Genomic DNA, 27,728 nt, shown 5'->3' on the forward strand with positions numbered 1-27,728 from the left:
TGTAAGAAATAACTAAATGACCAACTCTACAAGGAAAAGGTCCATTTTATTGTTTACATTTTTATTTGGCAGGCATTAGAATCAATCAAATGTACTAGAAGCTTTTAATAAATATGTTGAATAAACTTGCCTACTTTAGGTTTTAAAAATAAAACGAAAATATGTAATCATTTTTAAAAAGCCATTTTCTGTAAAAATGTGAGACACACACTGTTCAACATATTTACTTTCACTATCCTCTAGAGAAAATATTGCTTCTTTTCAATACAGGCAGGAGAAGGTAATAAGGTGAACTGCTCTTACCTGCAGGTCCTATGTTGCCCATTCCTATGCCTTTGTTTAGATGATTAGCATCAATGGGCTGTCCTCCTGGTCCTAGTCCCATGCCAATACCACCAAGTCCATCTGGAAAAAGAAAGATACACCACAAGCATGAATTGTCATATGTAATAAGGCTCCAGGAACAAATCCAGTTTATTACCTAATAATACCAGTTACAGTTCTTATCTCAAACTGCTAAGTATAGGAATCTTCAAAACATATTTATAGGTATACTTTGGGGAAAATTGTTCAAAATCTCCTTTTCTGTTCCCTGTTCAGAATAATGAATTTATTATCAAGTATCCAAGTGTATATAATCTATTATTTGTCCATAACATAGCTTTGTACTCCAATTCAGAAGTAGAGAGTAAACAATTTATAATTACATATCAAGAATATGTAAAGCCAATTACTAGTGTTCCAGGAGTCTCTACCTAGACCATTCTCTTCCAACTCAAACTTAGGGATAAAGTACCTAGACTGGAAATAAATATATGCCTCTAGGTTAGCTCATAGAAGTGTATGGTGTTCTAACAGAACATAGTTATCTTAAGATTCTATGGAAAGGCTACCCAAATAAACAATGAATGCACTATTTACACTGGCCAACTAACAATACTGACAGTCAGTGGTTACACCAACTACCTGATGTGAAGGGTAATACAAAGGAATGGCCAATGCTATTCTTTTCCCAAAAACAGTTAATTAGAAAGAGTTGTTACCAAGTAAAATGAATATACATTATAGTTATAGCTAAGCAGGCTTTAGATGCCTATCAGTACACACCATTGAGCTGTAGGGCTGTCCAATGTTGTGCTATATTTTTTGCACAGTATCTTAGCATTGAAATCAAGGCTAAGAATAAGGGAAAATTAGAAGGAACATTCATGGAAAGCTCCATTGTGGGAGCCAATCTGGTTACTAGCTGCTTCTATTATTTTTAATCAAGTTGCACAAAGAGTTGATCTCTATGGTTTCTTGGTCCCAAATCACATAGGACTCTAGACTCAAGTCAACACCTGGAAATGGACTTGGGGAAGCAAATAAGCAGCCTATGAAACAGGAGAACACAAAATTAATGAGCTCCCTGGGACCAAAATCCCATTATTAAGTTAAACATCACATTCTACAGCTGAGGTTGAAAGTGAGTCAGCTTCTATATTTACAAATGGTTTCCAAAGAAAGTTTATATTTATTTTCTCTAACTTTGGAACTCAAGTTAAGCATTTCATTAGGGAAAGAATAAAACATATATTTTTAAAAACATAAATCCATGAGGCAAGTAGCTGAAATATCAAATCTTCATTAGGCAGATGAGGCAATTAAGGTTCTAATAGGATAAGTGACTGGTCCTTTACTATTAACTTTCAACCCTAGCATTCCTAACAATAATTCATCTAATCCATACTCTGCTCATTTCTTTTCTATACCATTAAGTGTTTGAAGCAAGATTTCAACTCAAATTTTTGTGAGTCAAAGCCCAAAGCTCTATTCACTAATTGACATTAGTGGCAAGACAAAAGAGAATATTTATTTATGGATATTCAAAGCTAAGTGAGTCATGTAAGTTCAAGTAGAATCTCCAAGTTTTAGTTTCCTTATTTGTAAAGTAGGGAATACCACAAATACACACCTGATTACTGCACTTGGCAAATTCTTTAAGCATTTTAATAGAAATGGAAGTTGTTATTCATTGCTGAATTTATACTCATTACTTATTTTATATCCCCAAAATCAGTGAGATAAAGTGTTGGCTAAGTATGTGCCCACACAAAATTGTCACAGATGGATTTAAAAAAAAAAAAAAATCTATTTGCAAAAATTAAAAATAAGTAAGAGACATTGGAACTAAATGATACTTACGAGGGAGTTGCTGGGGGCGCTCTGGAGGGAAAAAGTCACCCTTTGGCAAGGCCCTCTCATCCTGAATGGGAAAAGAACAATAGTTCACTCTCCTCATAGACAGAAAAGAACACCAACTTGATCAAAATTATTTTACTGAATACAACTATCATGAATACAATTCTACTTTGAAACAAAGTTGTATGGAATTTCAACAGAATAGGAAGCCAACCACTAATTAAGAATTGTCTTGCATTGATTTTCTCCAATACAACCTTTATACAAACCTTTAAAAGTCAGAATTTCAGAAGCCTTTTAGGTTTCCATATAAATACATCAATTTTCTGTTAAGCAAACTGAAATTTTTCTTGATAAAGTCTTGTTAATTTTCTTAATGGATACCTTCCAAAGCCACTCTTCCCAAGGGTCAAAGAAAATGTCATGCTTAACTGACAAGTAAATCATTTGTAGTAATAAAACAAAATTTGACTGAAACATCCAGAACTTAGTTCAGCCCTTCATTTGCTTCTCAAAAGGCAATAGTCAATATGTTAGCTTATATCAAAGTTCTCTAAACCTTTTCCAGAAGAAATGAGCAATCTTAAACTCTTCAACTATTTTACATCCATAACACAAACAATCATTACATATTATTAGAGGGGACTAAGAGGAGCTGTTTCAGTAAGACTCAGTTTTTTATCTTTTGAACTAATGACCTACTGTTTCTTTTTCACTCCTGAATATATGTTCTCTAATGTAACAATTACCAGTGGTTTATTTTAAGAGATTAACCATAACAAATGGCTCACTATATCTTGTCTCCTATTCATCTAAATTGTCTGGCACTTCTAACAAACAAAAATGATTATTTATGAAAATCAGAAACAGTAGGTTTAAAAACAAAACATCACTATAACAAGCTCAAAAAGTTCTTAGCATGCATTAAAATCTTTATTACAAAAGAACACATGTAAAAGTTTGGCACTTGTGTACAAGTGGAGTGGAGCACCACTCCACAAATATAAGATGGGAAAGGATAGTTATTCTCAAAAGGATTTAGGAGTTTTTAATGGACTTGAAAGCTAAGCTAAACTAAGCTAAGACTTAAGCTTTTAGGAAGAGAGGAGTTCCATTGTACTTTGCCATTGTTAAGGCTTTATATGGAGTAGTATATTTAATTATACACACTATAATAGTGAAGAGCCTTGAGTTTGTCATAAGAGAATAAAGGAAAAAGGCATAATAGCTTAGAGAAGGAAAAACTTAGGAAAAAAACCATGATAACTACCTTTAAGTAAGTAAAGATCTCTCATGTAGAAGAAAAATTTGGCTTCAAACGACAAAACTAGGAGCACTAAGGAAGTATTCTTGAGACAATGTTTAGGCTTGCTATCAAAAAAGTTTCCTATTAAGAGCTGCACAAAAATGAAACAGGCTGCTGAGAGGTGCTACGTTTCTTCTCTTTGGAGGTCTGTTAAAATGAAATAACTATTTTTAATGTATGTATGAGACTACATGGCTGCTGTGGTCCCTTTTAACCCTCAAATTTCATGATTATGTAATTCTTAAGTACGCATAATGGAGAAAGCCTTGTGTCAAACTTACCATCTTCACATGCATTGGTCTGTCGAATAGCAGCTGGCCATTGAACATTGCTAATATATTAGTTAAGGCCATTTACTTGTTATTTTCAAATCAGATCCCTCAAATTAATAAAGTAACCTATGTAATTGATTTTCAAATTATGTTCAAGCTAATTGTGAACATCACCATCACACTGTTTCATATATACCACTTATTTTCCTTTCAGTCTCCTTCATCAAATAAACTTTTTCTCTAACCATGGTACAGAGGCTACAAAGGTCATCTGTCTTCAATGTGAATACTATATTATAGTAGGTCTACCTAAAAGAATAAAATCTCAGTTTTGGAAAGATATTCAGTTCAGTGATTATACTGTGATACACTAATGTAAATCATTGTAACAAACAATGCAAAATGAAAAAATAAATAAATAAAACTAGGGAATATATGTTATATTATCATAGGAAAAGTGAATAAGAACAATAAATCTTGGCCACATTTATTTATTAAAGGATTGATACTTTTATTTTATTTTTTTATTTAGAATTTTTTTCCACAGTATATATGCATGAGTAATTTTTAAAAAAATAGTATTATCCCTTGTATTCATTTTTCCAAATTGTCCCCCCCTCCCTCCACTCCCTCCTCCCCCCATGACAGGCAAAAGGATTGATACTTTTAAAAAGTATTGAAATTCACTAATCAGTTACTAATTAACAAGTTTAGTGTTGATATTTATATATATAAAAAAGCCTATTAAGCATAATAAAATTTTAAGGAATAAAGTCTGTTTATTCCACAATGGGTCCTATTATGTGCAGCAATAATGATGATCATAATTAATATTTGTATAGTGATTTCAAGTTTCATTTTAGCCTTATAGCAACAAATAAATCTGGGAGGTTCAAGTTTCTACTTTATAAGTAGGGAAAGAAGGCTGAAGAAGTTAGGAGACCAGCCCAGTTTCAGATCATGTAAGGGGTAAAAAAGTGCCATTGACAGGTTTCAAACCTTAAATCTCTTTTTAACTTTTGCCACATTTTTGCTAATAGCAAAATTTGCTATTTCAGGATCAGCAATCACTGAGTGATGGATAGATCATTCAAAAGATAGGATTGAAGTGCTAGGTAGAGAATCCTGCTAGAATTTTCAGGTGCAATGGACATAGAAGATGGACTACCTATATAAAATGAAGGATGGATTTTTCTGCAAATTCACCAAACATTCCAGGCAACTATACTGACAACAATACTGGAGAATATTTAGGCGTCTTTTTTATTCTACTTTTCCATAAAAGTGAGAGAAAGCATAAATGAATACTAAATACATAACCCCAGACTTAGTTAGATACATAGGCATCATTCCCTGGGAAAAGGTGCAATACCTTAATGCAAACAATGAAATTTAAAAAAAGACTACAGGTTAAAGTTGAAAAATATAAAGAAAACATTGAGAGATAAAAAACCCCCAGCAAAAGTCATGCTCATTACGTATCAACACTCCTTAGCCTATTTTATACCAAAATACTTTTCAAATTCCACAGTGAGACATTGTTTTTTTTTTTTTTCCCAAAGAACTCTCTCTCATATCTGAAGTAAAACATGATATAGTATCTCTCCCTCCCCTTCCCCATCAAAACTGCTCTAATCATTAGGATGGTACTTGACATATTCAAAAGGATACATATAGCCTGAACTGCTTCAATTGACTGTTCAAAAGTAACAGTGCCAATTCCACGACTTTTTCCATCTTTATCTTCAAGAATGTCTGCTCTAACCACTACGCCAGCCATACAGAACACTTCCTTCAGTTTCTTCCAGCCAACTTTATAATCCAGCTGAAAAGGAAAGAACTCTGAACATCATGGAACATTTACACAAGGAGTTTTTAGTGTATAAATAAGATACATTTTTTGGGGGAACATGTATTTGGAAAAGACTAAATCAACTGTAATGTAATTTTTGAAAGGTGGAGATGTCTCATTGTATTCACTTCAATCAATTCTATCTATAAAATGAACTTTTTGAATTCCAGACACAATATTTTTGTCTTGATGAAGCAAATAGGATTATGTAATTTGTCCAGGATCACACAGTATCAAGTGTCTGAGGCTAGATTTGAATTCAAGTCCTCTTGACTCTAGAGTCAATGCTCTATCTACTGTGCCATGTAATTGCTCCCCAGATACAATGCTTAGAAGTTAAACATGAGCCTCACCTGCTTTTCTTTATAGTCATTCATAGATTTAAGTTTCCAATAAAGGCACATTTACTTATGTTTGCCTTGCATCTAAATTATAGAAAATTACATCCTTAAAATGAACTAAGTGCCCGAATACAGAATTTCTGCACCTCCCGTTTTATTTAATTTGTTAAATAATTCCCAATTATTCAATTCTTTAAAAACAGTTGGTTTTAAAGCTATAGATATCTCCTGCTTTTAAAAAATTGCTCTTAAGTCACACACAGGTCCTTATCTAAGACCCAAGCAAAAAAGATAACCAAGAATATTATCCTAAAAGGTAGCACTAATGTACTAAAAAGAACAGGTTAAGGTGCTATCCTTAAAAATAAAGGGATCTATTTTTGCTGAAAACTTCCATTTTCAATTTCTCAATCTGTTTGGAACTTGAAATGTTTTTTTTCATACAGAAACTAGTACCTTAGGAAGGTTCATTTGGAATATTTTGCTCAAAAGAGAATGAAATACATGCAACAACTTTTTAGAAGCATATTCTGAGTTCCAATTTAGCACCAGTGGCATAAACCTTGAGTTAAAGATCTATGGGTAGAGTCCAAGAACAAGTCCTAAAAGAGTCCCTCCTTTCCCTTAATTATTTTTTTGGTTGAGGTAAGAAGCTGGATATGGGGAGGTAGAGATCGAAAGGAGAAAGGAAGAAATAGGAAAAAGTACTTGGGGATGGGGGAAGAATATATTTTATACTGAGTGGAAAATTGAGTTTATTTTCATAACCAGTTGCTTCTCTTACAGTGGAAGACTGGTAAACAACCCTTATTATTATTTTTAATTAAAAAAAAAAAAAATGCTTCTAACAGAGGAAAAAAAAATAAACCATCTGTAGTCCCACTCTTGAATATTCTCTTTCCCCTTTGACCTTTCAGATAAAGACAAAAATTGCCTACAGACTTTACATCTCAGGTTCAGTTGTCCTGGTAGGAAAGAGGCAAAATATCAGGATGTATTGAGTTGGCAAAAGATTAGACATAGGGTTTACCTTCTCCCCTAAGATCAAAGAGTCTAAATTCTATTTCTACTACATAAAGATCAAAAGCAGGGTGAGGTGTTAGGAATTTGTCAGCTAAGTAGCTCAAGGGTAAGTAGGCATGGAGAAAATTTAGCATTGCCATTAGCAGCTCTTATATAAAGATAATAAACACCCATATCTGAGTAGCCTCTAAAGAGATCATTCAATCCAATCCCCTCATTTTGCAGATGAGTGACTTGTCCAAGAAAACAGAGGGAATGCTGGCAAAGTTAACATCTATGCTCAGACCCAAAGACTCCAAGTTCAGCATTCTTTTTAGTGTACCACAATGTCCAAAGATCACATCCTTCTTTGCTGGTCCTCTCTGTATTTTTCCATTCACAACCCCACCTACCCATTACTGGCTTTTCCTTTCCAAGTCTCCCATCTAATCACAGAATTTCAATTACCTTTATATGGATAAGTTCTTACACTAAAAGACCTTAATTATCTCCAATTATTGATTTGAGAGAATGTTCTGAAATCTTTTCAATCCAATGAACAACTGGATTTCCCAAGAAAGCTAGGAGTGGGTAGAAAAAGATGATGAGGGAAGAAAGCCTAATGGCCCTACTGGCATTTACCCCAGAGTTGGAGTTATTTACAACAGGACTCTATTGACAAAGCAGAGGTGACCTGGACCCAGCCAAGAGCATAAAGGACACAGATTTGTGTCCCCTGCCTATTCTCATGCCTTCTTCCCTTTTGGCATTGGGAGATGGAAAGAGAATGAAATGCAAGGCACCCATTTTCTTGTATTCTCAAATATTCTGAGAAACAGTACTATTCTTTATAAATAAACTTCCCTAATCCCAACAGAAATTGTGTGCGTGTAAAAATTAAACCCCCAAAGTCACAATATCCTCTTTCTGTATTCTGTTAATCTATAACACTTCTGTCTGTCCTGTACAGAATTGATATTATAAGCAACACTAGCAACAACGACCAAACATGTAAGTGGATGATCTTTCTCAATCCTGAGTATTTCCCCAGGTCTTTAGTCCTTAAATGATCACCTTTTTTCTATGAACTGTGACATGTTAAAAATTCATAACATCCAAACTTTGCATTTTAAAATAGTATTGTTTTACTTACATTTGCTACAAATACTGTGCTTCCAAGTCTTCCGGCCTGTAATGCATGGATAATCTCATTTGGGATGTTAGGATTATTTAGGATACTGGGTGGGATATTAATCATTCCTGGGCCACCTGGTCCCATACCCATCCCACCAGTTGTAGCCATCACCTTTTGCATTGCTCTCCTGGCATGTTCGCCATCAGGATCCTAAAACAAGCAAAATTATATTTGGTACATATGATTCAATAATAACAAACATTAAGGGGCTGTATTACAATGTTTTATATTTCCTAATATTTCGGACATTATAGACAAATAATTAAGAATTGTAAGAAATTAAAGAAGTACACTTAGCCACAACTTTCTACCAGAAAGAGTACATATTTTAGAGAGCTAAACTATGAAATTGACAGAGTATATGTACTCAGTGGTTCCCAACAAATTCTTGAAGGGGAGCCTTAGAATGAGACAACTATAATCTACATCCAGTTTAACTTAGAAAATCAAGCAGCCAAGAGCTCATAGACTTAGAATTCATCCACCAACAGAAGTGTGAAATACAAATAAGGGAAGAGCTTAATTTTTCAAGTAAAATCTGAATGTAATGTTCATATGGGCACCATGCTTCCTTTGAACTCACAGAAGCCGATTCTGGCCACTAGAAGAAATGGAATAAAAATTTGCCGGGAGTCATTTCACTGCTGCCTGAGTTCTTCTTGGAGATGGAATTCGGGGTTATGTCAGAGACTGCTGCACACATACACACTTAAAAGAAAATTCTTTGATTTCCCTGCTTAAGTGATCATCAGAATTCTTCACTCTTGTCCCTCTTTTCAAAAGTGAACAGAAAGCTGAGTACGTGAGAAGTCATATAAAATGTACAAGTTCTTCTGAGACAGACAGCATAGTTTAGTAGCAGTTGGAAAGCTGGCTTTAAATCCTAGTCTTCTCAGCTTCAGGCCCTACTTCTGACACATAGCAGCAATGTGAAGCTGGGAAAATAATTTCTTATTCCCTACAATTCTCTAATATGTAGAAAAGATGCTGATTTGCACTGAGTTAATAAGTTTCCTAAAGAGGAAATTTCACAGACCAATGGAATCATAATTTTGCTATCTATTCTCCTATAATCTAAAAACCTGGTGCTATAGATTATAAATTGGCAATTAAAGAAATCAAAAGATTGACATGTGTATCCTTACAACTAATTCCATTTTTAAAAGTTTCTTGTTATTTTTCCAGAATATATAAATCAAATTTCCCTGATACTAGGTAGCTTGATCCTTTTCCATGCACAATCTAGGAATTCATACATGTTATTCAAGGCAAAGGTATTAAGTAAATACACCACCCCATAATAAAAACTGCTTTTTATGAAGTATCTTGAAGGTTTGTGAAGTAATACACAAATATTATCTTTGCAACCACTCTGGGAAGTAGATTCTATCACTCAAATTTCCATTTTGATTCTAACCCATTACAACTGTGTTGACTATCTCCTGACCCCAAGTAATTTAAACTGAACTTCATGGAATATAGGGAACTAAGTAGGAAGTTCCTGGTATCAAAGACACTAGGAAATGGCTTAGAAGAATAGAACTCAGAGATGGAGAAGAAATGGTTTTTGGCTCTTTAGCATCTGCCAGTATTTAGGCTTCTAACAGGAGGACACAAAGCTGCACTCAGGACTTAAAGGAGAGCCCACATCCTTGAAGTACTTTCAAAAGACAGATATTACATTGCCCTAACACTAAGCTTAATGACCCAACCCGAGTGTTTTTTCTTTAGCGTCATCACTCAAGTAGGTGTTGGCATGATATGGATGGAAGATCTCTTTAAGAGAAAAGCACTTCAATCAAAATGAGGAATAAAATGCAGGCATGAGAAGTAAATACCCATAATCATTTAAGAAATAAAAAAAATCACAAATAAAACCTACTTTTTAGGGGAAAGAAAAGGGATCTGAAGTAGGGTCAAAACTAATTTTTGAAAAATGGATAAAAGTTTCTGAAATCAGAATTTAAAAATACAAAGAACATAATGACTTTTGATTTTGTATTAACATTTGGTTTTGTCTTGTCTTCAGAATGTGATGGAATAATACTAATAAGTTTCCTATAGGGGCACTAGGCATTAATTGCTATTGTTTGGTCATTCACAAACTTTAAGTTGCTCTAACTACGTATTATATAAGCTCACAAGGAAAATGATAGCCAAATGCATTACTGAAACCAACATACACTAAGTCTATATCATCCCCTTGGGAAATGATGAAAAAGGAAATCTGACCAAGCAAGAGATCATGAGAATGACTTGGCTTCTCATTATGCTTTGACTACTAATTAACCTAACCTCTAGTCCTAAACTTCCTCTTTATAAAATGAAGGGGTTGGATCAGATGGATTAAGAGTCCTTTTAGTTTCAAAATACTAGTTTTCCAATAATTAATGTTATATAAGACTCTTACACCTATCATGTTTATAGTACAAAGCTTGGAAAGTGATTCCAAACCGACTCATGAAGGCTAATTCAATCATATTGTCTCATAATTTTCTTTATTAACAATCTCATGAAATAGGCAACACAAATATTAACCCCCTTTTTGTTTTATTTTGTTCAGTTTTCAGTTATATCCAACTCTTTGTGAACTCATTTGGGACTTTCTTGGCAGAGATAGTGTAGTGACTTGCCACTTCCTTCTCCAGCTCATTTTACAAATGAGGAAGCTGAGGCACAGAGTGAAGTGACACCCAGGATCACACGTGAGTGTCTTGAGGTAGGATCTTTCTTCTACCTACTCTACCAATACCATTTTAGAAATGAGTAAATTGAGGCAGTCTAGATTGATTTTCCCAGAAAAATGTTAAGTATTTGAGACAGAATTTGATTCTCAGTATTCCTGATTGTAAGTCCAATATCCTACTCATTGGATGCCATCATGCCTCTTAAAAATCAAGATAGGGTAACTCAAAAACCTCATTTCAGAACACCAGACTACAGGTGAGAAAAAATTAAATCTTCCCTTCTGATCAGAGAGAGTAAGATAGACAGTTAGGCAAGTCATATCAGGTTGCCGCTGCAGCAATCAAAAGTTTAAGTAAAGGGATAAAGAGCTGAATCACAAAAGTTAATACTGAAAATAAGGAATACTAATAGGGTCTGACACATAGGAAATGATCACTGAATTCTTTGGGGGGATGACTGAATGCACTTTTATTCACTGACATTACTTGTTTCATACATAAATGGTGGCCCGCAGATGTTATGATTATAATACATGGTCTATAAGGTCTCTATTGTGAGTCTCTGTAGCAATCAAAAAGTCCTCCTTTTTCCTTCTTCACAATTCAGTAACTCAGTAAGTTCCTAAGTCCCTACTCTGTGCACAACTGCTTGGAGCAAAATGTATTCAACTGACAGATTTATGAAGGCTGGATAATAAAAGCAATTTCTAGAATTCTACCTGCATTCTTTCTGAGAGGTCAGGGACAGAAGATCCCCAGAACATAAGTAGCCCAATCTTTCCTATCCTCACCACTTTGAAATAATAAAATACAATTTTTTTTTAATCACAGAATCAGAATTGCTGTCTTCATAAGACAATTGTCTTCTCTTAGGACTCACCCTTCCTGAGCTCTCTGTAATATGACACTGATCTCCAGGTCATAATCTTTTTGTGATACTGCTCCCTTGGTTCTATAACCTGTGATTGCTCCTTAATTTCCTTTGCTGCTTTATCATTCTTACTTGTCCTCTATCTGGGGAGTACCTAGATATCCCCAAGGCTCCGTTTTTGCTATGTTGCACTTCACATTCCCCTCCCCCAATGACTTCATCAGTTCCTTTGGGTTTAATTATCCATTTCTTGTATGTGACTTAGAGATCTATGTAACAAACCCCAGTTAATCCCTGGAGTTTATAGTCCACATTCAAAAACCTCAATTAAACATTTCACACTGGACATACCAGAGAGACCTTAAAATTCAGTTTGTCTAACAGAACTTAATTTTCACTCTCCTTCCGATCTCAGGAACACAACTTTAGCAATGCCTTCAACTTTTCACCCACTTCACATGGCCAACCAGGTGCCAAATCTCTGCAACAGTAGTGGATACTCTAGGTGTAGAGTTCAAATCTTGCCCCAAACACCTTGGACAAGTCATTTAACCTCATATCTGTTTCCTCATTTATAAAATGACAATAACAGCTTCTCAGGGTTATAAGGAGATGAATGAGGTGCTTAGCATAGTGCACAATAGAAGAATGCTTATGAATACTAGTTATCATTACTATTTTTTCCTCTATTTGCATAGTTCAGGTTTTCCTTGCTTCCCACTTGAATAATTCCAAGAGCCTCCTGATCTCTCTGCTTCCAAACTTTTCCCCTTCCCCCAATTTATCCTCTACAGTTGTCAAAGTGAGGTCTGATCTTGTCACTCTAGGCCCTATAACCTATCTGCTGTATCTGACCCCCGCCTACCTTTCCAGCCCTATTGCATTTATTTTCACCTTATGTTCTGCCACCCATCCAAACTGGCCTTCTCTCTATCCCTCATACACAAAACTATATTTCTATGCCTGTAACAAAATCTCTTTCTTAATTTTTACCTATAGAATCTCTCTCTCTTCATTCAAGTTAAACCTAAAAAAAACCCATCTACATGAAAACTCTCCATCTGATCCCCCTTCCTCACTAATATAACTTTCTTTATGGTTACTGGGTATATACATTACATGCATTGTTCCTTCTAAGACCTGGTTAGGAGTAGGGATTATTTCATTCTTTGTATCCCAAGTTCCTAGCATTATGCCTGGCACACAATAGATGTTTAATAAACAACTACTGATTGATTCTCCAAGACAGTAATAAAAATCTTAAATACCAGAGGTGCAAATATAGATCCTAGGGCAGGCATTTCACTGAATACTTACTTCTAAGGTCATGGCTAGTACCTGGAGCCCTAGTTACTACTTATGCACAATAAGGGGGGATTGGACTAGATGGACTGTGAGGTTCCATTCAGCTCTACATCAATGATCTTGTGAGTCTTGCCTCCACTTTTCTATATTATCCACAAATGATATCAAAACTAGAACTGGAAAGCCTTTGGGGGCCATCTTGTAAAATTCTCCTGACAATACCCACAATTAGTGCTCTCCACTCTGCACTAGAAGGGCCAGTGGTGCAGTGAATAGAGCACTAGGTCCACAACTAGGAAAGGTTCAATTTCAATCCCAGATACTTCCTGGTTGGGCCAATCATGGAACCTCTGCTTGCCCCAGTTTCCTCATTTGTAAAATGTAGACTTTAATAGGTTCCCAGGGTTTTATTAAATTAAAGAACAAAGAACTAATACTTGTAAATTTGGTAATTAATAAATCTTGTTCCCTGCTCAGAGACAAACAAAATCCTATTAGAATGTGGACAGTAGTCAATTTTGGTTTGCTTTTTAGTTCCTTAAGTGAGCATCGATGCTACTATATCAAGATTGTATCAGGATTTGTAGGACTAATCACAAAATTTGCTGAAAATATGCCAGGAACTGAAGTTTTTATGAATTTGCAATCTAAGTTCATTTAAAGGCAACATAGTAGGAAGGGTAATGGACTTAAGTTAAAAGACTTGGGTTCAGGTCCTGCCTCTAACACAAGTTAGCTGAATGACCCATTAACACTTCCTCTGAAGAAAATGAGATCAGGAATATTTCCAATTGGTCACAACCTCGGTGGATGTGAAGTGCTACATAAAGTTATTCTTAGGTTCTACACCTTAATCTCAGAGGTACTGAAAATCTTACTTCTTTGACTTTCAGAGGTCTTCCACTCAGGCTATGCTTGTTCAAAACTTCAGCAGCTTTTTTCATGCTTTCTTCCATCTTGAATTCAACAACACTATATAAAGAATATCAAAAAGGCAATGAATGGAATGTCTTTTGGCTTTGAAAAACCAATCACCAATAAATAATTAAAGAATACTTACGCGCATCCCTTTAGAAGCAGCCAGAGACAACCAGAAGGACAAGGAAAGAGAAAAAAGGAAAAAAAAAAAAAAAAAAGTAAGTGCAAAGAAAACAATTAAAAAAAAAAACAAACTAAAAAATAAAGTTTATATAAAATTAGTTTAAAAATTAGCCCTTTTAAGGGGAAGGTGACAGAAGAAGTATCTTACCTATCCTTCCTTACTAAAAGCTGGACTCCATGATATCCTAGCTTCTACACATTACCAGGGTTGCCTTGTAGTTTCTGAAGTTGTAATAAGCAGACCTAAATTCAGGTTCTCCAAGAACACTCCACAAACTTTAGATCTGCTCCCCTCGGTAGTCAATCAATTCCTTGTCCTACTCATCCTAAATCCATCCCTTCAATACATTAAATAAGCTTATCCTATTGATTGTTCTAAGCCATCCTATTACACTCAACAGAAAATAGTTTAAAATCTATTTGCCAATTTTAAACTTTCAAGTTTTAAGTATATGATTTATGCTTTACTGGCACAAGGGCAACTTTTCAGAAACGTTTTTTCACACAACTTACAAATTCAGCAAACAACCAAAAATAACATTTTCTAGAACAAGAACACACGTTTTACATTAATATGCCACCGCCAGAGTTCCATGCATAATTCACACACAGCCAACTCCTCTATTAACAAAGAGACGATGCTACTATTGGTCCCCAAGTTACCCAAATTAAACATCCAAACAGAATGCCAAAAAGCTCTTTGGACAACCATTTGGAGCAGTGGGACCCCCATTTGCAAACCCTCCCCACCCCCTTTCAAAAGTATGGCAATGTCGAATATTACCTATTGGTAACATAGCACTCACTACCTTCCTGAATTCATTCCACTCCACGCCACCATACAGTTACATTTGTCATGTAGTAAATCCACAGAAGAAATTCTCTCAAACACTTACCCTTGACTTTCCTTCAGCGTCCATTAAGAGCTCCACGTATGTTACCTCACCAACTACAAATCAGATTCCAGACGACACATATACCAAGGGAGAAAAGCCAAGAAAACAATGGGAATTTAGAACAATCATCAGCAACCTTGTATGGAGCCTCTGCCTTATAAGAAAGCCCAGAAACACTCCATATTCTCTAAACCACCAAGCTAGGCATTACAGGTGTGCAGTAAAGGTAGATAAGACTAGTTTAACAATATGTCCTTGATTTTCCTCCCACCACAAACAAGCAATTTCCACAGACTTCCTTTCCATGATATCAATTTCCTGTCTGGAATACTCATTCATGACTACAGGCAATCCAAATCTATAGGAAGCATTTCTGCACATTAACTTTTTAGGAAGGGGAGGAAAACACATTTTCATGGCAGGTGAAAGAATGCCACAAAATAAAAGATCCAAATAAGCATATAGATCTTGGCTCAGCACTTAACCTGGAATGGATCAACTGGTTTGCTACAAAACCACAAAGCCAGAGCAGCATCTAGATTCTTTTCAACGAAATTATGGTAAGCAATTATTTACTCCTGCTGCTTTCAACATTTCTCTTCAGGTGACAAAAGAAACCAAAATTTAAGGCTCACTTACATTTATAGCAAACAGCCTTATGCAGTTTTTATCTTCACAAAGGCCAAAACCAAAGAGCATTTCAAAAAGCTAATTCTGCAGGTTTTCCTGGAGGTTTGGATTGCCAATTCATGACCACCATAACCAGATTGTTTACTACCAAGAATACAACTACCAAAATGGCTGCTGAGAGTTTGAAGATGGCTTATTGAAGCTACTATTTTAAATCTGGCCAAAAACAAAAACAAAACAAAAAAATATCCCATAAAGTTTAAAGGATATTAGTCGAATAGTGCCAAAGACCAAGTTTATCCTTGTTTCATTTTCAACATATCTACAAAAGGACAAGTTTAGGAAGGGCCAGATAAAGTTATTCAGGTCTCATATCTTCCTTCACAAGATAGTAAAGATGCAGATCTTGAATTTTTTCAAAAATTATTTTCAAAGTCAAGGAAAAAACTTCTTAGAAAGAACATTTTGCTTTTCAACTTATAGTCAATAAAATCAAGTCCTAACTGTTGTAAAATGTTTATGGTCAAGACAAGCAAATGAGTCCAAGTTTAAAATCTGGAATATTTTATCCTACCAAAGTGCTTCCAAACAGCTAAAATGACAGTAATGCCAAAGGAGAACAAAAGATAACTAGAGGGGGGAAAATTATTTTCTATAATATCCCCCCCCTTGGGAGGCAATTGGGTTAAGTGATTTGCCTAGAGTCACATAGCTAGGATGTTTTAAGTGTTTGAGGTCCCTTTTGAATTCAGGTTCTCCCAACTCCAAGGCCAGTGTTCTATCCATTATTTAGTTGCCCCAGAAAAAAGAATTTTAAGAAATCAACACTAGTTGATGTATCGGATAAACTGAAAAACATCCAAATATAAAAACAAATCTATCCAAAACCTAAGTATACTTTATTAACTTTAGATGACTCCTATCAAAAATAAAATTTCCTTGAAGCCAATTTCCCCCTTCAAATTGCCATTCATTTCAACAGCAGCAGCCATTAGAAGAGCAACAATCCTTGTCTCTATTTTATTGAGGTATTGTGTCAAACTCTGAACCCATGTTTATTAACTATAAAAACGTGATCTATTTACCAGCAACCTTATTAAAAAAGGAAAAAAAAAAAAAAAGGAAAAATTAACCACAAGGTTCAACTCAAGTCACCTGTCACTTACTGACAGATTTCAAATATTGTTTTATGTTAAAGTCTGTGTTCCATGTTCACCATAAACATTTTATAGAACAGATGTGACTGCTACCTAAAAGCCAAGACCAATCTATCAAAAAAAAAAAAAAAAAAAAAAAAAAAAAAAAAAAAAAAAAAAAAAATCATCCTTCCATCATCATATAAACATTTGGTAACACTTTTTTCTTTTGATTACAAATGGAAAGTAGGTTTCATGTAGTTTTTATTTCAACAAAATTCTATCCTTGGTTTCTAATTATTTCAAGATTTAATCAGGAAAAGACTGAACTATGTTTTCACTCTACATCTACAAAACAATGAGGTCTTGGCAGAACTTTAGGGTTCACTTTATCCTGAAAAGGGATAATGATTTTGCTGTGAGAGTTTTTTGAGGGTTATCATACTTTAATAAATTATTAGCCTTTGTTTTGTTTTAAGAATACTTTAGCATAGTAGTTAAAACTACCTAGATGAATTTTATTAAAATTTGCTAAAGAATTCACAAAAATTTTAACAACTGTTTTTAGGTGGAAGGAAGGTAGCAGCACTAATACCAAAGATTATGCCACAGCAACTGACCTTAATTACAACCCCAGATTAAAAAAAAAATCACTTATGTGCTCCTCTCCCTAGAGCAGTTTCAGACAAATAATAAGCACCTAATAAGCATAAGAATACATGCTTGCTTTTTTCTTTTCCCCCTTTCTATACAGACTGTAGCTAAGCTACTTAAGTACTGGTGCCAATATTTAAGGTTGTATTCAGCTTGAAGTATTATGTAACAGCCAATTCTACTACACCTGAAGCTTACAATAAAAAGAACCTGAATACAAGATTCTGAAAACCCTAAAGATGGCCTCTTTTATAACATTTTTTAAAACAACTTAAAACAAATAATTAAAACCAGTTTATCACTGTGAGAATCAATATTTAATCCAAATCAAAGAACTGAGACAGTCCCTTAGATTTATAATTTATATCAACCTTAAAATGTACAAAGCTATTAGTGTCTCCTAAAACTGATCAAAAAGGGATGTTTCCCTTTCTCCCTTTGTCTGGAATGAGATAAAAGAAGGGATTTGACGTAGAGAACAGTGTTCTGGAGTCTTATAGGATGTTTAATAATAATGTTTAATAAAAATCCAGAGATTTTACGAACAGGGGATATACTGAAGCATTAAAAAAACAAAAAACCAAAGTATAAACCAAAACAAAAAAACAAAAACAAAACAAAACAAAAACCTAAACAAACAAAACCCCCCCAAATATATCCGTCACCTCAAAAGTCAATTATCCACACAGAATATTAAGAAACAATGGTTTAAAATAGGCTTTCGAATGTCTTTTCTGGGGACTCATAATATGTGCAACAAAAATAATGTAAATTTACCCATGAGTTTGTTAAGATGCAGAAAGCTATACTAGACGCTTCCTTTCCAAAATCTAAGTGGGCTCAGTTTCATCTTTCAGAATGATCCAAAAGGTCAGCAATGTAATGACAGGCTCATTGGCTTCAGATGGATCAACTTCACAGATAGATGTGTGCGTGTGTTTTAACTGAGCTTTACAAGTAGTGGACCCAAATTGCAGGACTCAACTGAATTGGGCAGCAAGCCTCTTATTAAGGAAAAAGAGGAATTAAAGTTAAAGATTTGCCCCATAATCTCTCAATTTTTATTAAATTTTATTATCATAATTATATGTATACAATTATAAATTAAATTATTAAATCAAAAGTTTGCTAATCTAACCCTATTCTGGGGGCATGGGAGTGTGTCTTGTATGTTTTCAGCTAGTAACAACTTTAAATTTATTTAGAACACTGCACAAACTTTATCAAGGGAGGATTAAGCACTTTAATAAATAAATCTTTGCTTACCGAGATAAACTGGCCACTGCTAAATGTGTTATTGAGAATAAATACTACTGACCTGCCTTCTTTTCTTCCTCAGACTGTGATCCACGAAGAACTTACTGGTGGTCCACAGTCCTGCCTCTGCTCCATCTGCCCCATTCCCCAGATAGTCCAAGTGAGCTAGCTGCTGAGAGATGGGGGTTTCTTCATCCAGGGATAGAGATTTCACAATCTCATTCTTATACAAACCTTAAAACATTCTATAACTGCTCACTATTAAATTTAAAAGTTTCCTAGACCTTTAGCTCAAATAATCTAATACCCTTTTTACTCAGGTCTAATATTCAAAACATTTCAGAAGATATATCACATTTCAAGAAAAAAAGTACTGCAAATGAGGTCCATTCTTGATATTTTAAGCAAATTTGAAAATTGGTTTGGCATGTTGATTTTTTCTTTTCTTTAAAAAGAAAAACAAAAAACAAACAAAACAAAACAAAACAAACAAAAACAAAACCACTTTTCTATCCAGTATCTTTTGCTGTTAATATTGCTCTGTCCTGCTCATTTCTCCATCCAGCAAAAATCAGCAAGGTAGACAATAAAGAATGGGAATGGCATCTAGGAAAATGTAAGGGATCAAGTAGGTAATCAAAATAAGGATTTTGGGTAGTTAAACCTTTCTCTCATTAGATTCTAGACCTTGAATCTCAGGAAAGAGAAAGGAACTGGTAAAGGAAAGTGGAAAATGTTTCTAATCCTTCCAAAGGGCTATCAACCCTCTTGAAATTCCCAGCTGTCTGCCAGGAAAGGAACACTGTTCTATGAAACTCCTTTTTAAACAATACTGGTAGCTGTAATTTCTAGTCTGCTGAAATTTTTTCTTTAATGGAGAAAGTTTCTAAGTCATATAAAGTCCCAACTCTCCAAAAGACTAATTTTCAAGGACATCTCACAATTTATTATATTATTAATAATCTAGAATCTTTAACAGAATTAAATAAATGGCCTAACATTTGGAAAATAAAATGGGAGTAAAAGATTTTGACTATTTAAGGATCCAAAGAACTAAAAAACCAGTATAAGATCAGAACCACACAAAAAGTAGTATGAGCAAGAAATTTAAGTAAAAAATGGAAATTGACCCATAGCATTAATGCTAAGTTTATTTGGACTGAGAGTCAGCCTTTTTATTTAAAGGTTTTTTTTTTTAAGTCCACAAGGCTAAATTAACACAATCTTCACTAATCAGCTAAAACTACAAAGAACAATGGCCTATTTTCTGTAACATGATTTACAAACTCATAGGACATGCCTATGACAAAATGCTAATTTGCCTTATAAATTGGTTTAATATAATAATTAAGTAGTAGGCCTATGGGAAAAAAGTTTAAATAGGTGGAAAACGAGCACACATACATACACAGAAATGTTAAAGCAATATAATAGCCATAATATGAGGTCACTCTTGAAAAAAAGAACCCATCCCTATTCAGCATTAGGTAGTATGGTACATTGGCCCAAAGACTTCAGTTTAGGTTTCTACTTCTGTGCCTCAGTTTCCTCACCTACAAAATGGGTTTCTACTCTATTGTCTGTGTGGGGTAATCAAGTGGTAATATGTATCCAAAAAAGTGCTTTGTAACAATAACATACAATGTTAACATGATTTATTGTTTGGTAAGACATTAAAGATATTTTAAAGTCAAGAATGCCAATAATTCTGGTTTTCATTCCAACAAATGTGTGATTAAAAGGAGTAGTTGACCCTTACCACACCAATACTCATAAGTACTTATTACTGATTTGTGGTTAGTCTGGTATTTGTTAATATATACAACTATCATGTGCAAAATCTTTCCTAATGCTTTCGAAATGTATTTTCTGTATTTCTATGCAGAGTAACAGCCAATTTTCATAAAACATTGCAACAAGTGTAAAACATTTCTGTGAAAAAGATTAATTGCAATCACTGAAAAAAAAACTTTTGGGATGCTAACATTGGAGAGAAAAAAGGTTCCTAGACATTTCAATAGGAGTTTGTCTTTTTAAGAATCATTTGGTAGGTAAACATGGTTATTTTTATAACCAAACTTTTAGACTTCACACACTGAAACTAGGTATACAATTAAAAAACAAACAAACAAAAAAAAAAACCCAAAACCTTCATTCTCTTTCTTATAAACCCCTTTACCAAAAGTCCAATACTGCTGACAATTATTTAGTTCAACAGCAAATTCATTAACATCAATACAGGGGAGCTCTAAACAAGAACATCTTACAGTTCATTAAAAATGTTGATTTACTGCACACCTGTAATTCTAAATTTCACCACCAAAAAAATACACAAAATGACTGAACCGGGCATTCAAAGCAATGCACCAGGGGACTATGAGAACCAGTTTGGAGAAATCTGAGTAAACCACCATGCCGTCTCCATACTTGATATATCCAGTGCAAAATGGCAAATTGAGGTGAACTGCTTCTACATCCAGACACTTCACTGTTTCTACTAGCTTTAGATCTTCCAAACTTAATTGCTGAATGGTAAAGCAGTCAAAATGTCACCTACTTTCTCCATTATGTCCCAAAACTGGTTCACACACTCCTAAAAAATGAAAAATTGGGCCTGTAGTCTCTTACAGAGTTCTAACAATTACATTTTCAAAGCTACATTCCTGGTTCTTGGAACTACTATACCTTATGTATCAAAAGAAATATCAATTCATGGTTCAAACAAATCACAAGAGCACAATTTTGGGAGTGATTCCAAAGACTAGTTAGAATAAGACCCAACTGTACTGTACAGCAATTCTAAACAGTGTTGAAGCAGCAGTCCCAAAAACCAAGAACAATGCATCTGGGATGTAACATGACAAGTCCTTCAGACAAAATGAATAAATTTCACTGTTGCCCTAGGAGCATGGCAGGAATGATTTGGCTGATCAAGGCAGGAAAACAAATCTCACATCCAACATTTTTCCATCCATGTTATCTGGAGAAAACCACAGTATACTTGGAACGGCATTTATAGTACTTAAGAAAAAAAACTATATAAAGATATTCATATTGCCTAATAATATTTCTTGCATATCATGGTGGGAATTCAGTTATAGTGCAGTACTCTCTGTGATGAACCCTAACCATACCAAAATGGCCAGCCAAAGCAACATCAATTCATGTAAGTTTGAAAATCAAGCTCACGTTTGTTTTCATTATGAATGTCCCCACCCCAACCCACCCCCAACCCAATACCCTACAAATCTTCAAGAAAACCCATTACCTGTAACTTGACTAATTTGCCTCTAGGAAGGGAAAGTTCAAAGTAATATATACAAATTTTGTTTTTCCTACCTTCTAGCAACACTTTATTCTAGAACAGGGCCCAAGCAACCTCTTATCTGCATGCCATAAGTAAAATTAAACCATTTCTATTAATAGTAAGAAAAAAGAAGAGGAAATTGAGGGGAAAATGAGAACCTAGGGTGGGAAGGAAGAAAGTAGGGGGATGGGGTGGGGAAGAGAATAGTGGGGGGGGGGGGGGGGAAATCAAACACCATTCCATGCTGCATGGCAACAGTGTTCTTTAGGCTGCTTAGCTCCTGTTCCAGAGATGAAACTTAAATTTAAGAGTTGTTAACCAGGGCCAAAACTACTGATCATCTGGAGGCACTAACTTTCATACAGATACCTATTTTAAGCCATCAAGTCTCCATTCTACTATGCATTTTACATAAAAATGGCTATGAAATGTTTTTCAATTTAGACCAAAAACAAATCAATCTACTGAATTTTGATTCTAGGACAGACATCCACTTGTACCAGGATCAGCAAACTACCTTGCCCAACTGCATTAAAGGCTTCAGAAATCCTCACTAATGTAGATAATTTATATATTTTAAAAAAAAAAAAAAAAAAAAAAAAAAAAAAAAAAAAAAGTTCCCTAAGACAAAAAGGCTCCTTTCAAAGGTAATCGAAGCCCTACAATCCATATTTAGCCAATAGTATTATTTGTAGGGCAAGTGACCACACAAACTATCCTCTTTGACACGCAGTTTCATGACCACGAAAAACCAAAAAAGGGCTTTACTCTAAAGCCTAGACAAAAACAAAAAAAATCACACCACATTATCTACCCCCAAACAGCCTCAACTGACAAAAAGATTAAATTATATCCAAGAAAATAGCCATAAGGAAAGATGACAGACCAACCTTTTACCCTACTCAACACCAATACCATTACCTTTTTCTTTGACCAGGTCTTTAAGGGACTGCCACTTCACATCAAATGGTATATTTGTAATGAAGGCTCTGTATCTTTTAGTAGGGTTGGCATAGGGTTCAAATCGATTCCCGCCTCTTTTCACATTTTTCTCCTTCCTCTTCTCATTTTGACTTGATCGTTCACCTTCACTATATTATAAAGAAAAAACATACTTGTAAGTGTATAGCATAAATGATCATCTTTATATTTGTCCTTAAAGTAGTTATACTATTAAAAGACTACACTCATTTTCATTTTTGATCCAGTAGAATCAACACCCCCCCCATCTCCCCCTACACCTGAAACCTACCTAATTCTGACTTAAGAAACTAAAACAGCATCCTTCCTTCCCTTTCCTTCCATCTACTTTTCAGCTGGGGAAACCAAGTAATTGAACCCCATTGGAAAGGACTGTACAGAAACAACCTCATGGGTAAAGAGAGGAAGGTGCTTTACAATGTACCTTTAATATAGTACATAACTTTCTTCTCAAACTATTTGTTTACTTATTTTTTTTATCATGTATTCTTTTCACTGTTGGAGAAATCTAAATCTCATATACGCAACAATTTCTAAGAAAGAACCAATATTTAAACAAGAAAAACAAATTTCTTAATATACTCTTTAGAAATAATATCTAAACATTTTTGTCACATACAAAATCATATTACATGAACATTGTTCCTTAGATTCCAAAGATGCTGATGCCACCTTGCCTATATGCAGGTCACAACGTGCATCAGTCATGGTTTTGCACAAATCTCTCTGTAACCAATGGCATGCTTTTAGGAAACAGGTAGCTTAGGATAAGAAGCTTATGGTCAAGATAAATAGCTTGAACTTATTTAATGTACTTTTACCATTCATTCCATTATAGCACAAGGACTTTTTTCCTTGGTAAAGGTATAAACTAAAAATGATTACTATCAGTACAGAAAAGAAATTAGCTACAGTGTTAAAACAGAGGAAGCTTGCCTCATCGCATTCCCCATTCATTCAGAAGCAATGTAAGAGGGCCTGTTAATATAGACAGGCTAGTCACTTATAACTGCTGATTTTCGGGTTTGGAGATGCCTAAAATCTTTCAGGAATAAACTCATGGTATATAATTTCTATAGATACAGCAACATCATTAATGACCAATAAGTGATGGGAAAAGCAATTTGCTTATGTAATCAAAGCCACCATTTTACATTTGGGGCCTTAAGTTTCTCTCTATAACAAATTCTCAAAAACCAGATTCTATTTCTAAAAATCTAGCATTGTAAACACAAATTCAAACCTCTATAATTCCAAAACACAATAAAAAATGCCACAATATAAAATGCATTTTAGAATCTTAAAAAAAATAATTGCAATTGCCATGTGGGTAAAAATCTATTAGATATGACATTTTCTTAAAATGCTTGTTACAAAATAATTTTATATTAAATTTAAATTAGTCGGGACTATAGCTTTCCGCACTATAAATAACATTTGAAAATCTTGAGTTTTTAAAAAACAAGATCATATTTAGTTAATTGTTATGAACATAATTCATGTTACCAAGTTATCACAGTCTTTTATAACTCCTTTAAAATATAATCATATGCTGCCTGCTTAAGCAAAATAAAAACTAATTTATCTGTCATCCTATTAAAAATACAATGAATTTCTAATAATTTAGTGTGACCTCTATTTTCTAACTGAAAAATTTCTAATTTCAGAAAAAATTACTCTCAAAAGTGGCACAGAAGAGAGCAGCAATTTAGGAGAGAGACAAGTGGGTCCAACCACGTTAAATTTAATTATAACTAAATACCACAAGATGCACATAGATTTATGGTTTCACATGATTGATTTTTTGCTCTTTAAATACAGAAATGTTGATCTTTAAGTTTAGATGAAAGGCAAGATTAGGGATAGAGTATCAAAGCCAGAATTCAAATCCAAGTGCTCTTTCCACTACACCATACTACCAACCCTTGTCCAACAGGTCGTGGCAGTGATCAATGTTCTAGTTCTTCAAGTGCTTCTGTTAATCTGCTTCCAAGGCCTTTATGGCGTTCCCCAAAGGTTGGGGGTAAGGAAGAGCCTGACTAAGGGTTGTACTGGATGATTGCAGTTTTAACAGTTTGAGTGCCGTTACTTTAAAACTTAATTAAAATAAATTCCTTTTATGATAAAGAACTTTTAAAACTCCCAGGCGAAATAGGAGGCCAGACTTCAAACTTTGAAGTTACCATCAAATTATCTTTCCATTAGAGAAATGCAACTGCAGCTAGAAATCCACGGATATTCTTTCGATCAGGATTTAAATCGAAGTTTAGCCACTCGGAGAAAATAAACAGCTAGTAAGTCATCTAATTGGACAAAGGCCTTTTGAAGATCCAAGGTAAACAGCACCCTACCCTCCCCCTCCCCGCCCCTCTGTCCCAACAACAGGCAAAGGGAGCGCCAAGAAGAGATTAAAAGGAGAAAAGGCTTGAAACAAGGACGAGGCCAGAGTTGAGAGCAAAGTTAGACCGAAACGACTTTGGACATTGTCTCGTTCAACTCCCTAAGAAACTAGGGCCCAAAGAGAAAACTAGCTTCAGTCACACAAGTAACACTAGTGGGGCAGCACGTGAATCCAAATCTTTAGCCTAAACCCTGCGGTTCGGAGGGTGCAGCGGCCGAGCGAGAGGGTGAGGATCCCAAACGGGAAGAGTGGGGTGTGCCCAGGGCCGTCTCTTCCGGGCGTCCCAACTTCCCCGGGGCGGCCCGGCGTCAGACTCGGAGCACAAAGGCCACTCATTTCGTTTGCTCATTTGCAAGTGGGGAAAAAAGAGCCGGGCCCGACTCCACGCGGGGAAGCCGAGGGGAGGAGATTCGGAAAGGGCTGGTGGGGTGTAGCAGAGGGGAAGGGAGGAGCCTGGGAGAGGAAAAGGGCGCGGGGGAGAGCGGGACCGTAGGGGGGGGGGAGGGGGGGCTCTCACGGGGACGTGGATCGGAGGCGCGCGGGGAGAAGGGGAAGCGCATTGAACACGCGCCAAAGGTGGCTGGGGCTTCGTGCAGAGGACGAGGCCGCGCGTGGAGAAAGTAGGATGAGGCCTCGTGGGGAGGAAGGTCGGGGACTCGCGGGGGGGAGGGGGGAAAGGGAAGATGAGGCTCCACAGGGATCCACACCGCACATGGGGGGAGGGGAGAAAGCATCGGGGACCGTGGGAGGAAGAATGGGGCCGCGTGGGTTGCCTTGGAGGGGGAATGAGGCCGCTCGTGGGGGGGGGGTGAGAAAGAAAAAGGAATTCAAATCGACGCTATGGGGGGGTGTACAAGGGAGTACAAGGCCGCGCGGACGGAGGGGTGCCGGGGCCCCGTGAGCAAGGGGAAGCTGCGCAAGGGGGCGCAGGACGGGGGCTGGGGTCTCGCGGGATTGATGGAGGGTGGGGCGGGATCAGCATCCTAGGCCTCTCGTGGAAGGGAGAGAGCCCAGCTAACGGAGCCGGGGCCGCGGAGAACGCCAGGCGGCACAGGCCCCGTTGATGCCGGACACCTCCCCAAGGAGCCCCAAGCCCGAGAAGGACGAAGAAGTCTCACCTTTTGGGGGTCGGGGTCCCGTTCCCGCTTACTATGCCAGGCGCACCGCTCTCTTCCTCCATTTTGGATTCAGTCGCCGCCACCTCCACAGCCGCTTCTACCCCTGCCGCCATTTTCTCCGCTTCTGGGCTTTGTGTGAGAGAGCGGGCAGGAAGGTACTGCGCCTGCGCACTCACGTGACGACGAAGAGGTCCAATAACGCTTGAGCGAGGCCCCACCTTCTACCCTTACTTATAAACCTCGTTTTGCCCCGCCCCACTTCTGCGCAGGCGTAGAGCCGAGTGAAGAGGCGTCTGTTCTGGTTTTCCCGTTTTCAGTTCTTTTCATAGGATCATGGATTTAAAGTCAGAAGTGACCTTAAAGGTCATCTGTTCCAAAACTCTCACTTTATAGAGGAGGATTCTATGGCTCGGAGAGTTGAAATAACTTGCCTTTAGTCACCCAGGGAGCAAAGGATTTGAACCCAACCTTAATTCTCAAATCCCCCTCGAATTCCTGACGGATTTAAGGTTTCTGTGCTTGGGGACAATCCGGGGGGGGGGGCAGTTAGATGGAGGGGAAAGAACTGAGGAGACGGTAACGGGCCCCATCGACACGGCGGTGCCCTTGGAGGGGAGGAGGAGAGGCTAGAGAGGCCACACGGGATCTGGGGGCGCTAGGACCCACGGTAATAGAGGATTGGAAACGAGGACTATCCGTGGTTTTGAATTTAAGTTGCTTGCGGGGTCTCTCGTCTGAGATGTCAGAGATAGTTGTTTGATGTGGAACACAGGATGGATGCACCTGGGAATCATCTGCATGGAGATAATTGAACACTTGGGAACTGATGAGCTCACAAATGAGGTGCCATAAAAGGAGAAGAGTAAAGGACAAGGCCTTGGGGGGGGGGGGGTGACAGGAACGACTTGGAAAATGAGCAAGGGAAATTGGAATATTCTAGTGGGACCAGGAGAGGATTACACACCCTAGAATGTGCTGAAGATTGTGGACAGTCAGAAATGAAAGTGCCAGGAGGATGGGCTTGAGAAGAGACCATTAAATTGGGCGGCCGAGACTGCCGGTAACATTGGGTGCAGATAGAAAGCAGAGTGAAGAAAGTTTACAGAAAAGCGAGAGGAGATGGAGGAATTGATTGCAGATGGCGTTAACCATGAAAGGAGGAAGAAATGTAGGATATTAGTCAGTGAACGGCCCTTCTCCGAAGTGGAGCCTGGAGCTCCAAATGGGCTTCTGTT

The 27,728-nt window shown here is 36.5% G+C and overlaps 1 protein-coding gene across 5 annotated transcripts in view; it reads right to left on the reverse strand.

Moving 5' to 3' along the window:
- Positions 1-26,713, reverse strand: part of HNRNPM (heterogeneous nuclear ribonucleoprotein M) — a 36,620-nt gene extending 9,907 nt beyond the window's left edge. Inside the window, exons 1-11 of one of the 5 annotated variants that reach the window (XM_074301323.1) lie at positions 26,494-26,707; positions 22,915-23,084; positions 15,010-15,062; positions 14,073-14,080; positions 13,891-13,984; positions 8,261-8,299; positions 8,108-8,143; positions 5,431-5,584; positions 3,769-3,818; positions 2,185-2,245; positions 304-405 (exon numbers count right to left, since the gene is read on the reverse strand). In XM_074301323.1, the coding sequence (XP_074157424.1) occupies positions 304-405; positions 2,185-2,245; positions 3,769-3,818; positions 5,431-5,584; positions 8,108-8,143; positions 8,261-8,299; positions 13,891-13,984; positions 14,073-14,080; positions 15,010-15,062; positions 22,915-23,084; positions 26,494-26,606 (880 nt within the window). In that variant the 5' untranslated portion in view covers positions 26,607-26,707. Of the gene's footprint in view, positions 1-303; positions 406-2,184; positions 2,246-3,768; positions 3,819-5,430; positions 5,585-8,107; positions 8,300-13,890; positions 13,985-14,072; positions 14,081-15,005; positions 15,063-22,914; positions 23,085-26,493 lie in introns of all 5 variants that reach the window. The other 4 variants (XM_074301306.1, XM_074301315.1, XM_074301288.1 and 1 more) reach the window with 4 other exon arrangements.
- Between the last annotated feature and the right edge of the window lie 1,015 nt (positions 26,714-27,728).

The sequence above is a fragment of the Sminthopsis crassicaudata genome, chromosome 1 (assembly GCF_048593235.1).
Source record: "Sminthopsis crassicaudata isolate SCR6 chromosome 1, ASM4859323v1, whole genome shotgun sequence".
In the NCBI taxonomy this organism is placed as follows: Eukaryota; Metazoa; Chordata; class Mammalia; order Dasyuromorphia; family Dasyuridae; genus Sminthopsis; species Sminthopsis crassicaudata.